The following is a 14,629-nucleotide window of genomic DNA, read 5'->3' as shown; positions in this document are numbered from 1 at the left end:
ACTGGCTGAGCGAGGTGCGGGTGCGACACCGAGGGTTGCGATCCCGTTGCCGGTCCCGGTCCGGTACGGGCGCAACACTGAGGGTTGCGATTCGTTGCCGGTCACGAAAAAAGAGACAAAAAGGAAAAAAAAAAAAAAGAAAAAACTGCTAAGGTACTAGCCCCTAATGTCTATTTAATGTATACGTTATGCAAATACTATTCTAAAAGATTTTGACATTATAAAACACATAGATTTTAGGATTTAAAAAGAGTAAGTGAAACAAAATGTAAACAGGAATTCTTTCTTTCCTCTTCCAATTACTGACTTTATGAACCTCCTGGAGTTTACACACGTACCCTGCTTTGGAGGCTGCTGGCTGGGGCATGTGGTATGAAGTAAACGGAGCCCTGCTCCCAGCAGCTCCCACTTCATTTGTGCCGACAGACAAGTGGAAGGCAGGGTGGTATTCCCAGGCGGGTGAGCAGGGCGAGCTGAGGCTTATGTGTTCTTGGTTTCATAAAGAACCAAAACAGAACACAAAAGCAAAGAAACTGGTCTCATTCTTCTGGGTGAAGGCCGAGCAGTGGCTCACGGAAGGAAGAGGTTGTGATTGTCTCTTGTAGGATAGTCCTGGGGCAAGCAGTCCAGGGTGTGCAGCCGCTCAACTCTCTTGGGTGCTGTGGTCCAGTGCTGGGCTCCTGCAGCTTCCAGGTAGCCACGAGAGTAGGGGAGGGGGCTACCACCTGTCTCCTCTGCTCCCCTTCTGTTGTGAGAATTGGTCTCCCTTAATTGGAGAAGGGAAAAGGATTTGGGTAGAAAGCCAGCAGCTTCCACCACAGCACCTTACGTTACCAGTTTTGTTGATTTTCAGTCTCTCATCAGAGAGATTTTCTGACACATTTACCTGGGCTAGCTGATAGTTTGCAGGTTGCTATGAGTATAAATTGGTCTGGTGTGGCTTTCTTTGCTGAGGCGCCTGGTGAGCCAGATCTGATGGCAGTGTTGTAGTGTGTGGTCACGCACCTCAGATACCACTGTCCCTCCCAATGTGCAGTGTGTGGTAGTCACCCTCACAGATGAGATGATTTTCTTCTGCTATGTTCCAGGTCTCGGTATCCCTGAGCAGCAGCTCCATCCGCGTGGCTATGTTGGAAGAAAACAGGGAGTGTGTCCTCATGGAAGGGAAGCTCACCCACAAAATCAACACCGAGAGTTCTCTCTGGAGCCTTGAGCCAGGGAAGTGCGTTTTGGTAAGTGTGAGTGCCTGTGTGCAGAACTCCTAGGTAGATTTTGAACCTGCTGTGATGCCCCTGTTGACACGGGTCTCTTTACACTCAAGCAGTGAGGCCGTTCTTTCTGGCAGGTGGAGCAGACAGGTTTTTCCTGAGCATTTTGCACACTGCTATGAGTGTGCCTGTATAGGCCTTCCCATCTGCAGCCTTGGCTCCTCGGGTCCTGGTCATTTCCAAGAGCTCTACTCTGTACCTCTAAGGCAAGAACAAGAAAATTGAAAATGAAAAGGCAGGTTGAGTTTTCACAGATGCCTGTCTGGAGAGTGTAGAGCTAATAAATTCAGATCAACAGGCTCCTTTGACCAAGAGGCTCTTCTCAGCCAGCAGCTGGCCAGACATAGCTGAGAGCTTGTGATGTGAAGTCACAGTGTGGGTCCAGATGAGTAGCTCACATGTTTCCAGTTCACAGACTCCCTCACAAATTGGGCTGTGCACGTGGGCCAGATCTGTCAGCGGCTCAGTCCCCTCTTGCCCGTGAGAGCTTGAATCCTGTTAGTGGTGACTGTGCTGGTGCCTGAGTGGAGGCTTCGCACAGAAAGGCTGAGGTGTGGCATATTTTGGACTAACTTGTTTCCTCTTTCCTCTTACTGGGATGTTTAACCAGGGCATGGTAAAAGGGATAAAGGTGAAAAGAAAAACATTAAGTCTTTGGACAAAAAAATTCTTAGAATTCTATATAGACATATTCTTCATGTGTGCAGAGTATGCAATAAAGAAAGAAATGAGTATTGGTTTCAGTTCCTACAAGACATGATGGTGGAGGTGGGTTTTACTCTGGACCAGCCTGGACCCCATCTTGATATCAACCTGGAGGGTGGCGCTCCCCTGGGCCACACAGAGGCATCTCTCTGGACCTCTGCATGGGCAGCATGCTCTTTAGTGCTGCCATGGCCCCAATACTCTGGCTCTCCTAGTAAGTATTTCATCCTAAACAGGGTCTCCTGAGGCCCTGCGTGTGGCGTGTGGCATTTCCAGCAATGGGGCTGGGGCTGGGTTGTCCCCACATCTGACTTGCCTGGCCACCCAAGGCCCACCTCTGCTGATGGCCAGCAGTGGTGACAAGGACACCTGTGGCAGAGCTGCCACCCATGGGGACTGGCTCAGAGCCCATGTGGGCCCAGTGTGTCCTGTTATTGTTCACTCTGTTGCATTTCCCCCGCTGGGGTGGCATTCAGCAGCTAGAAACAATAAAAGTTCCCTTTTCCTGCCCATGGGTGTTGTGCTTGTCCCTCGTCCCCTCACCCCAGACATGTAAAACTTGTGCATTAAGGGCATAGCCCGAAGCCTTTCTCTGCATTCCAGCCTCCTGTGAGCACCAGCAGTTTCTACTTGGTGTCATACTCGACCTTCGCAGGTGCCCTCACCACCGCTGCCTTGCTTGAGCTTCCCACGTGGTAGGAGTGAGAGAGAGTGACTGCCGCTGGTAGCACCGGGCTGACAGGCTGGCTTTCTGCAGAGCAGCCCATGGCCGTTGTGTCTGCCTGGGTTGCACAACTGTGATCCTGTGGCCACTGTCTCCCTGGACTGAGAGATAAGTGACACCCTGCAGCAAAACACTGGCCTCTGCTCTCTTCTCTTTGTTTGGTTAAACTCTGAGTGCAGAGCGTAGAACAGGTCGCGGTGCTCTCGCAGGTTCCCTCTGAGTGGGCACCTCTTGGCGAGCCTGCCCCACATGGTCTGGTCATATGTTATAGATGCTTAACCAGGAGCAGTAGTGTCCCCACCTGAGACGGAAATGGCCGGCCTTAGTTACTGGTCTCTGAGCGCATAGCTATCGTATTTGGAATCCACTGGGATTATAATCTTTATAATCAATGATTCCTTTTACTTTACATTGTTTCTATAAAAATATTATCATTATTATGGCTCACCTCTTAAGGGCTTTTTGTTGGTAGAGATGACTGACTTTTTCATGGACATTCCAAAGCCATTTTTCTTTTTGTGTGTGTTTTGTACACTGGTATGTGGCTAGTGGCCACCGTTGAACACATACTTTGGGCCTGGTGCTCTGTGAGGTACTTTACAATGCCGTTTAATTCTCTGCAAACTCATTTTATAAATAGGGACATTGAGGCTCTGTGGGGTAACCACGTTGCTAGAGGGTGGAACTGGACCACAAACCCACACCTGCCTGGTCCTAGTTGGTCTTTCCAGTGCCCTGTGGGGACTGGGAAATGTTGTCCCTTCCAGCTGGAGAGCTGGTCACAGTGAGGGTTTCAGAGGCTTCTCTGTGTCAGGTGGACATGTCAGATGCAGCCACCAGGCAGGTGGGGGGTGTGCACTCTTCCTCCTCATTGACCTTGCTGGAGATGGCCAGGCTCGGGTCTGTGCCCAGTGAGGACACAGACACCCTGTTCTCACACCCAGGACCCTCTGGGCCTCAGTGCAGCCTCCTGGGCTCGTCTTCACCTTGTATGTTCTGCTCTAGTCCAGGCTTCACTTGGGAGCTGGCTGCCTCTAGTTTTTTTATTTTGCTTTTGTCAAGCATCTGCTCCTCGAAGAGTTTATAGGGAAAAGCAGAACCAGCTGCAGACCAAGGGGCGCTTGTCATCACAACTTCTGTATTGTTCTCTCTCTGCTGACTCTGGCAGAGTCAGAGTAGAAAATCCCTCTGTGGTTGACTTAACTGCACGGGCTCTTTACCGTGTTCCCTTAAAGTTGCTTTTATTAGCAGTAGATGGCATCACATTTCTAACACAGCTTCACTTGTGGAAAATAGTGTCTGAATACAGAGGAGGCCTGTTGATTCTCATCACCCTCTTCCACATCTTTCTTGTCAGCACAGGCCCCCCAGCCTCACACCTGTGGTGCGCTTCATTACAAGATGTGGGGGCTCTGCCTAAACACCCCACCCAACAACATAGCCTCTAGTACAATAAATGCGGTGTGTTATAGAAACATTGCTATTTAGGGGAGCCAAGGGGTTTGTTGTGTTCTTGATTTAATTATTTATTGGTGACACTTTGGGGCCAAATTTCTTCTTCTGATCACATATCTGAGATAATATCTTAAGTCAGTGAACAGGTGAGCTATTTAGGGGAGCCAAGGGGTTTGTTGTGTTCTTGATTTAATTATTTATTGGTGACACTTGGGGGCCAAATTTCTTCTTCTGATCACATATCTGAGATAATATCTTAAGTCAGTGAACAGGTGGAGGTCCTGTTTGCCTTCCACTTGCTGCACTGCCTCTTCCGTGTGGAACCTGGCATGCTGCTTCCCTTGAGCATAGGGGGCTGCTCACACATTGCGGGGCCCGGCTTTGAGTCATCACTTGAGTCTCACTGGACTTCCATTTCTCATCCTTCAGCCTAGGCTGAACACCCTAGTCTGGTTGATCTTCTGATGTTTGTTGGTTGCTTATCATTAAGTGCCTGACTCTGTGCAGGTGCTGGGGATGGTTAAGAAAACTAAGTCAAGGACCCTGCTCTAAGGGGTCCTAGAAGATGTCCTGTGAACATGGCCTTATTTGGAAAAAGGGTCTTTGCAGATATGATTAAGTTAAGAATCTCAAGATGAGGTCATCCTGGATTATCCAGGTAGGCCCTAAATCCAGTGACAAGTGTCATTAGAAGACACAGACAGACACACAGAGGAGAGAGGGCCATGTGAAGATGGAAGCAGAGACCGGAGGGATGTGGCCACCAGCCAGGGAACTCCCGCAGCCACCAGAGCTGGAAGAGGAAGGAAGGATCCTCCCATAGAGCCTTCAAGGGAGCGTGGTCCTGGTGACATCTTGATTTCAGACTTGTGGCCTCCAGAACCGTGAGAGAATGAGCTTGTGTTATTTTAATCCCCCTGGTCTGTGGTTCCCTGTTACAGTGGCCCAGGGATGCTAGTGTAGGGGCTCCCATTGCAGTGCCACTGTGAGGCCACGTGAGACAAAACAGGTGAAGAAGGTTGGCATCCAGAACTGTGCTGTTGTGGTCTCCGTCACCCCAGCCTCCTTGGTTAGAGCTTCTGACCCTCTGACCTCCCAACAGGCGAGTACAGATGTGCCACCTGCTCCCAGCTGCTCCCCCGGGCCTGCTCCTCCTTCCCTGTGCTGCAGATCCCGCATTAGACAACCAGGGCAGGCAGGGGCGGCAGCTAAAACCGTGTGACAGCTCTCGCCTCCTTCTCTCCCTCCCTTCCTCCCACATTTCAGAATGTTAAATGAGACTTCTTGACTCAGGCAAGCTCCTTTCTTGGTTACAGAGATGTAAAATCAGTCGTGGCAACGGCACCCATTCCTTTTCTGCAATGCCTCGTTCAGGCCCAGAAGCTAGGCAGTTGGCTTGCACGTTGTCCTCGTTCTTCCTTCAGTCAGGGAGCTGCCAGGCCACTCACTGTGTCGCCGTGGGCGCTACAGCCAGCCAGCCATGCTCTGCTGCGGGGTTTGGGCATGTCTGTGTTTGAGATGGTTGTCGCAGCTGTATGTGAGATGAATACTGCTGCACACACATGCCTTTATGTACTGCCATGGTGCACACACAAGTCATGTAAAGTCCATGGAATAGCTCTGGAGTATTCTTGGAGGAATGAGACCTTGAAGCTTAGGCTGTAAAGCTCACTGTAGTAGTGCATTGGTTTATGATTTTTGAACTTTGTGAATGTTTTTGTACAAGATACACATCCTCCCCTCCCCCTATATTTAGATTATTTCCTGAAATTATTTCTCTAAAGTGGAATTTGGGCTTATTGCAGTCCCTGAGCCATTTGCCATGGTTCTCCTGGAGGATGCATTCCTAGGGTGTCACCAGGGATGTGTGCATCTGATCCCCCTGTCTCCACCAGCAGTGGGCTTTTTCACTGGTTTATCTGGATACCTCCAGTTCCTCCTGGTTTTTTTGTGAGGGTAAAGTGGTTTATTGTCTGCCCGTCCTCGTTGGTGAGCCACCTTCCCTATCCTGACGACCTTTCTTGGCCCTATGAGGCTGTCCGTGTGAGTTACTTAACATACTTCCTCATAAATTCAGAGTGGAGACTACAGATTAAGTTACTTTAGCATTTTGGCAAGAGCTCAAAGCCTGGAAATTAGTATGTGAGATGTGAGCCCTTAAGCCTTCAGTGCTAACAAGGTCTCTGGGGAGAGCCCTCAGTGTGTTAGTGGGAGTCAGAGCCCACGTTGTCCCCACTCCCTAGATTCCAGTCGGGCAGAGCTGAAGCTGGTGAATTAAACAGAAGGTGGTAGCGAGGCAGCCTGTCCTGAATGGGAACCCTCCTGCCCTAGGTGGGAGAGGAGAGTGGGAACAGAGCTTGGCGTCACTGTGGCGTCTCCACTGCTCAGAGCTTGTGGGCCTCTGCCTTGAGCAGCAGCCACTCGGGCCTTCCAGCCACACCAGACCATGGCCGAGTCTTCATTTTGGTTTTACTTTTTAAGCTCAAGAAAATAGGTGACAACTTTAAAAACAAGGAGATTTCCTGTAACAATCTGACTTATAGCATGTCCTGAGAAGTTGGAGGCTGCACTGATATGGCCCATGTTCTTCCCAAAGCATATGCTCAGTGGATAGGTACCCTGCAGCCCCCGCCACACTCTGCCATCTCACTCCATTATCTGCCCTTGTTCCAAGGTGCCTGCCTGGAAGGAATGTCCCACAATGTTCCTGTAAGTCTCATTGGCCCAAACTTGATCACACAGGCAGCCGCAAGGAGTAAAGTCGTCCTTGCTGGGCACATTGCCTCCCTGAATAGAAATGAGGTTCCGTTACTAAGGAAGGAAAGGGGTAGAAATGCTGGTGACTCATCGGCACAGATCGGGAGATGCTGTGAGGTCAGTTTATTCATGCTGAGGTTGAAAGTTTCCATGAGGACATTTTGGAAACATGGATCAACCTGAATTCTGTGGTCCGTCAGACAAATGGGTTGTTGGTCTAGGACCAGGCAGGTAAAAGAAGAGTCTGGAACGTCTTGTGCTGGAAAGTGAGGCTGTGCCCAGGAAATGACAGGGCGCACAAGGTCCCAGTGACCTCCACTGGCCTCATCTGGGATCATCTGACACCAGCATAATTAAGGATGGTAATGAGCTATGAGCCATTGAGAGACTAGGAGTCCAGGAGTCAGCGTTGACGACAAATAGATAAATAACTTCATCACAGAGGGAAAGGTGCCTGCTTAAGTAAAGTGCCTAATTCTCCAGTCAGTGTGGAGGCACTGGAGCTGGAAAGTCAGCATTTTCCAGCCTTCTTCAGAGAGATGGGACCAGGTGGGACTCCTCAGTGGTCGCTGCATGGGGGTTCTAAGGAGGACCATGTTTGCAAGTCACTGACTACAGTGGAGAGGTCAGCCCTCATCTTGGTCAGGTGACCAAGTGCCCATCCCAGTGAGGGGTGTGAGCATCATGTGCCTGCAGGTGGGACAGGTGCACGTACAACAGGCATGCACTCTTGAGTTAATCAGGAGGAGACACTGAAAGAGAAGGCTGTGGAGATGTCCCTTATTAAAGGGGACAGGACTCCCACTCTGTGGGATGGACCTTAGACTGGATCCTGTCCCATAAAACATAGATGGACTTCCCATACTTAGGAAATAACTCAGGGTATAGGGCCAAGATGGATACAGCTTACTCTTAGATGGCTCAGAAACAATATGTTGTATATTACAAACATATTACACAGAGAGAGAGAGAGAGTTCACATAGACACACAGCTGCTACTCAATGCCTGTGTTGGGTGGCTTTGTACTTGTCCTATTCTAGCAGTTTGTAAGTTTGCAGTTATTTCCAAATAAAATGTTTTTTAAGATACGATGGCCAGTAAGCACTTGAAAAGACATTCAATGTCATAGTCATTTGGGAAATGTAGTGAAAACCACGATGAGATGCCCTTGCACACCTGTTAGAGCGGCTGCTAGAAAGGCGGACAGTACCCAACATTGTGGCATGGGAGTCTCCTGTGCCTCTGGTGGAGTACACGGGGGGGTGGCCAGTTTGGGCAGCAGCTGGCCTCATGTGACCCAGCACTCACACTGGTAGGTATTTGCCAAGGAGAAATGAACACATACAGATCTTATGCAGCTTTGTATCTAATTGTCAAGCCCTGGAAACACCCACATGTCCAGGTGGTCCAGCCACATCTGGAGCACAGCATGGCCAAGTGTGAGAGAGCCCCCTGCTCAGAAGAGGAAGCAGACACACCATGCTGCTCATTGTGCAGTTCTGTATGTGGGATATTCTGGACACAAACTGGACAGCATTGCGGGCTGAGGGCACTGCCTCGAGGGGGAAAGGGTTTCTGGGGTGTGGGCTGAGTGCAGTGGTGGCTCATGGAGGCAGAACCTCAAAATGATAAGTTGTACTATATGCAGACTATATCTCCACAGGCCTGGCTCATCAAAAGTAGCAGCATGTTAAAGTCAAAATCAAAACCAAATGTTAAACCTTCAGACTATTTTATCAAAGGTAGGGACCCTTGACCTCCATTCCAGGAACATTTTACCCGTGTCCTCTTGGCACTGCACTTCACTCTGGGTGTCTGGAGATGGCCTTGAAAGATGTGTGCTCTGTACCATTCAGTGGTTTTGAAGGTGATGTGACCGAAGGCATATCTGAGGCCTCCCAGAAGTATGAGTCCAAGGATCATAGTTACATGTGGGGAATGATGGGGAATGACAGAGTAACAGTTACAAATTAAACCAGTTTGTAGAAGTTGAGAACATTCCAAGCATTAAAGAACTTGTCAGCCAGAAGGCTTATGAGGCATGGTGTTTTAAAAAAAATCTAGAGTTTGGTAAGTAGAAAGGGGCAGGGACCTGCTTGTGGGGTTATAGGCCCAGAGTGGAGAGATGGATTTCTCCCATGGAGCATGTGAGGAGGGATGCGGGCCCAGTCAAGGACTTGTCAGAGTGCCCTTGTCTAGTGTAGTTGTTATTCTTACTCTTTTTACTAGTATGCTCATCCTTAGAAAATAGAGTAGTAGATATTTGAAGGGTACTAAGTAAATATTTACTAAAATTTTGCAAATGAGACATTGGTCTTCCAGGACCTTTACAAAGACCTTTCTAGATGACACTTCGGGTCCTGTGTCTTGCCTCAGCACTGAAGGCAGCCACATGGTTACTGCAAAGAGCAGTGAAAACTTGACTGGAGCAGGTCAGGGAGGCAGAGGGGCAGGCGTGTGTGCAAGTTGGCAGGATGGAAGACCAGTGGTGCCAGCCACAATGTGAGGATGGCTGTAACCAGAAAACAAGAAGCCAGGTGTCTGTGAGGATGTGGAGAAATCAGAACCTTTGTGTGTTACTGACAGGAATGTGACGTGGTGCAGCCACTGTGGAAAACAGTCTGGTGGTTCCTCAGAAAGCTAAACATAGAATTACTGTATGACCCAACAGTTCCACTCCTGGGGGATGGAGTAGGGCGAAATGGGGATTGACTGCTAATAAGTATAGGGCTTCTTTTGGGGGTGATGAAAATGTTCTGGAACTAGATGGTGATGGTTGCATGCCATTGTGAATAGTACTAAATGCCATTGAATTTGTTCACTTTTGAATGGTAAATGTTATGTTATGTGAATTTCATCTCAATTGAAAAATATTTTTTAAAACAAAATGGGCTCCTGTCTTCTACTAAGAGACGTCAGTGCTGCACACGGGTGATGTCTGTGGGTGAGCATGCGTCTTCTAGAACTTCACTGTCCCGTACAGCAGCCACTTCCCAGGTGTGGTTGCTGCAGGAGCACTCGGCATGTGGCTCATGGGACTGAGGAAGGGATGTTTTTATTTTAATTAATTTAAATGTGAAAACCAGGGCTGGGCAGTTAGCTAATTGGTTAGAGTGTGGTGCTGGTAACACCAAGGTTAAGGGTTTAGATCCCTATACTGGCCAGCCACCAAAAAAAAAAAAAAGAGTAAAGACCTACCTGATTTAGTTAGAAAGTTACAGTTATGTAAGTCTCTCAGAAGTCCTAGAATAGGGAAAACAGTTTCCCACTTGGAAGCTTTTTCATCACATCAGCTTGGATAAGACAGGTGGAGTTCTTAGAGTTGGGGTCCCTGAGGGCCGAGGCAGGTCCTCCCAACCGCGTGCAAATTGTGAAGTCAGCCACAGGCCAGCTGAGCAGAGTATCTGGAAATGGACAGTTCATCCTAAGTGTAAATTGGCACTGGCACAGCAGTAGTCATTTACTGGGTAGAGCTGGCATCCATGGGGGCGAGACTCTCACCCTCTGTTTTTCACTCCCCAGTCTGCCCTGGGAGAGTCCAGCATCTCGTTATGATTGCAGGGTTTGTCTTTCTTTTCCCAGTTCTGAAGAATCTTCTCCACTGTGTGCCCTCCTGCACCTTTTAGTAGAGAGTTCTCAGGACCGACCCCAGGGCTCTGCAGGTGTTCTGTGGTGTTGGTGGGTTTGGGCAGCAGGGCCGTAGATGGGGGAGGTGCCACGTTAGAGCACTGTTGTTTCAAGCCTGAGAATGCTAGTGATTCTCCAGGGCTCCCTCAGGGGGCGACCGGTATCCACAGACTCGCTGTGGTCTCTCACTTGTCTCCATTACCCTGAGTGTGGCTTGGCAGGTCTCACCCACCTGGTTAGGAGTCTGCTCCTGGTGGCTGTGCCTCTATGGTGACAGGGGCTCTTGCTTGCTGTCTCTTTTCTGCCTCTTCCCCTTCTGTGAGTAACTTAGTGCTTTCATCCCCTCAGAGAGAGAACAGCGCGAGGACAAAGTGGGCAGACTCATTCTGTTCCTTCTTGGCCACCCGGTGAGAATTTCCCAATGAGCTCAGCCATTGACCATGGGGAGTGTAGCCAGTGTCCTCACTCCCTGTGTATCCCCATGACCACTGACCTCAGGGATGGTGTGGCCTGGGCCTTCCCTGTGACAGGCCGAGGAGCCATGTATACTTGGGCACCAACTTCATGCAGTGTCCCTCTGGTTCCGCTTTGCTCTTAAACTGCAGTTCCACTTGGCTTTCAGTTTTTGAGGTAATGAAATGAGTTCCGCAGACATCTGGGTAGGTGCTGCTTCCCTGACCAGGGGTGAGTCTGCCATGCCCCTAGAGGAGCTGAGCAGGCTGGGAACAGGTTTGGGGTTGGCTCCTGATGGAACCTCCTCCTCCTTGAGCCATTGGAAGTTCCAGGACTGGGGCTGGAGGACCCCTCAGGCAACAAGCCTGGCCCCAGGCAAGGAGTAGTGACAGGGCACTTGGGGTGCACAGTTGGGGGCTGAGGGGTACCCAGGAGATTCTGTCATGTATCAGGCTGAGCCTTTGTTCTTGCAGGTTCCAGCTTCCACGGAGATGACAGGAAACTCAGTGTTGCTCATGGAAGCCAGAAAGATCATTGAAGAGGAAGGGGTTGATAAGAGCTGAGCACAGACAGGGCCCAGCAAGGCAGGAAGCACTTACAGAAAGGCTTTCCATGGCCAGGATTGGGCCAGTTCCTGGCAGGCAGAGGGCATCTCAGGGGTCTTAGAAAATCTCCGCTTAGGGGCCGGCCCATGGCTCACTCAGGAGAGTGTGATGCTCATAACACCAAGGCCCCGGGTTCGGATCCCATATAGGGATGGCCGGTTAGCTCACTGGCTGAGCGTGGTGCTGACAACACCAAGCCAAGGGTTAAGATCCCCTTACTAGTCATCTTCTTAAAAAAAAAAAAAGAAAAAGAAAAAAAAAGAAACCCTCCTCTTGGTGAGAGTGGGTGGGGTGAGCAGATGGTGTGGGCACAGTTTGTGTCTGAGGATCAGGACCTGATGAAGAAGTACAAAGGTGCCCACCAAAATGTGGGTCCCTGAATGAGTTTGCAGAGGTAGCAAACACATTCTCAGGCTCAGAGGGTCCTGGCCAGGGTCCCAGGACCCATATGGCCACTTCTCTTTGAGCAGTTGGTCCTGGGCTCAGCCTAGGACTCCCATCCCTCTTCAGGCTCAAGCTGGCAGGCCCATGGCCATGTGTCTCCAGTCCCTGATGCAGGTCTCTGCCCTGCTTGTCCCCAGGTGAACCTGAGCAAGGTGGGTGAGTATTGGTGGAATGCCATTCTGGAGGGAGAGGAGCCCATCGACATTGACAAGATCAACAAGGAGCGCTCCATGGCCACTGTGGACGAAGAGGAGCAGGCGGTCCTGGACAGGCTCACCTTTGACTACCACCAGAAGCTGCAGGGCAAGCCACAGAGCCACGAGCTGGTATGAACACAACAGTCCTCTTGCAGGGGCCAGCCCTTAGGGCCCTTGTATGGGGGAAAAGGTTGACTAGTGGCAGAGGGGTTGGTGATGCTGGTGGGGAGGAAGAGGATGTGGGCATGCTGCCCTGCTGTGTCCCGCCCCAGGGAGCCCAGCGTGGGCCCATCTCACCTGCTCATGTCAACTGATTACCACCTGAGGACAGGTGCACATTGGCATTTTCACCGTGTTCTCACACGTAGGCCAAGGGCTCAGGTAGCAGAGCCTCAAAGAGTGTCACGAAATGTGCCAGCTCTTAGGTTTGTGGTCATCCACATGAGTCATCCTTGGAGCTCCTGCGGGACCCTCAAAGATGAGAGGAGGGAGCCAGGCTGAGGGCCAATGTAGGCTCTGCCCGGGGAGCTTTGCAAGTGTGTTTCCGCAAGTCAGAGGCCTGTGTGGGAGGCTTTGTGAGGTCAGTGGCAGGCCAGGGTGCAGGAGGAGGAAGGCTTATGTCTGACCAGCGTAGCACCTAGTGCGGCTGCCCCTGGCAAGGAAAGTGATTCATTAGATATGTACGTCTTTCTTCCTATTTTAATAATCCCAAGAGTAGCTATTCAGGGAAGAAAGGGTTGCTTTCCTCAGATTATTTTTAACTTCCAGTGTCCCATATACACAGCATTGTGGGTGTGGACTGCAGCCTGACAGTGGCACGTGGACCAAGTGCAGCCTCAAGTCTGTAGGCTAGGGTCAGTGCTGGGCACTGCCATAGACACAGAAACACACCCTGCCCCCCACTGAGAAAGCTCTTTAGAGCTACGCGTTTTGCCATTTATCTCTTGGAGGAGCCTCACTTTGTGGTTTAGTGGAGTTATCCTGGTCCTTGCCTCCAGTGTGGTACATGCACAATCGGTGGTTCCAGAAGCTCTGCCGCCGCATGTTGTCCACTCCTGCCCATCTTCACACACGTGCCAATCCTGCTCCTGTGAGGGTCCAGGAGCCTGTGGACAGGAGTGCTGGCATCCTCACCTCACCCGGCCCCCTGCACTAGGGGCACGTAGTGAGCACTTACTGCATACAGGTAGGGTGGGGTTGACTGGGCCATGGCACCCCTGAAAAGAGTCTTTCTTTCATGGTAGAGAGGTTGAGTTTTCGAGGTCACAGAATGTGTTCAGGATCCCACAGTAGCTCAAGCAGCAGAGGTGGGTTTGATCTCTGATCTGATTCCAGACCTTTCTGTCCTCCCAGCCCATGTCTAGAATGTTTCTCTTGGTTCAGCCACTTTTCCACCCTGGGCACAGTGATGTTCACATCCGTACAAAGGTTGTAGTGGCATCTTGGGTGGTGACTAAGCTCGCAGTGCTCACTTCAATTCGTTTAGATAGCCAGTCCTGCTTGGTTGCACTTTACTCCAGTTATGCTGCATTTGCCTGTGGCCATCAGGTGAAAGGCCAATCTTTAAACATTTACCTTATAGATGTGGCCTCTAATGGTAGCTGTTGGGGACGAGGACATGAGGGACCTGCCTACCGCTGTGTTCAGGTTCAGCTCCCTCCACAGAAGGGCTGAGATGTATTCACAAGTTGGCCTCTGGGCGATCTGTTTTGACTGGAGAACATGAACTCAGGGGCTCATTGTCCTGTTACTGGGGCCATTCCTTCCTGATAGAAGGAAGTCTCACCAACTGTCACTCAGGCCACAGGATGGAGGGACGAAGAGCAGGTGGCTCCTTGCATCCTTCCCAGACACAAACACTGGGTCTGTGTTATAGAGAAATGCTAAAAATTAATCTCTATTGTGTTTTGCATTATATTCCTACATTTACCAAAGCCACGATGGTGAGGTCTTCTGTAGACTTTAGCTGTGAGATGTGGGAGAAGCTAGAATGTTCTCTGGCTATTTTCATCTCTAAGTCCTCAAGTTTCCTGTGATTGTGACTCTTGCAGAACGACAAGTCAAAAACAAAACAAAACTGCAGTTAACATCTGCATGTTGTGGGAGTTGCCAGTAGTGCCAGGACACACACAGGACATTGGGGGCTCCAGCAAGCCCACCCTCCCCTTTTTCCACTTTCCCTCCCTTGTATCCTTCTCCATCCTGACCTTCTCTGGCTCGCTATCCTCACCCTTCGTGTTCTGTGCTGATGCCCCATGGCATTGACTTGTCTCACCCTCTTTCAGAGTCTGCTGCTGGGACCTGAGTGCCATGCTGGCCTCAGCACGTCAGAGAGGAGGGCTGACGGATCTCCCTTTATGGTGCCAACATTCCAGCCATTTTAATCCCATCTT

At 50.3% G+C, this 14,629-nt stretch overlaps 1 protein-coding gene across 1 annotated transcript in view; it reads left to right on the top strand.

Annotated features, from left to right (window-relative positions):
• The window catches only part of NUDCD3 (NudC domain containing 3), a gene marked incomplete at its 5' end in the record, with an annotated part of 34,160 nt that overhangs the window by 15,090 nt on the left and 4,441 nt on the right, over positions 1 to 14,629 (top strand). Inside the window, 2 exon segments of the mRNA XM_008575869.1 lie at positions 1,089 to 1,232; positions 12,177 to 12,365. Coding sequence (XP_008574091.1) covers positions 1,089 to 1,232; positions 12,177 to 12,365 — 333 coding nt within the window.

Source organism: Galeopterus variegatus, unplaced genomic scaffold, assembly GCF_000696425.1.
Source record: "Galeopterus variegatus unplaced genomic scaffold, G_variegatus-3.0.2 Scaffold1247, whole genome shotgun sequence".
NCBI lineage: Eukaryota > Metazoa > Chordata > Mammalia > Dermoptera > Cynocephalidae > Galeopterus > Galeopterus variegatus.
The sequence above is the reverse complement of the archived record's forward strand: the minus strand, read 5'-3'. Positions and strand labels throughout refer to the sequence as shown.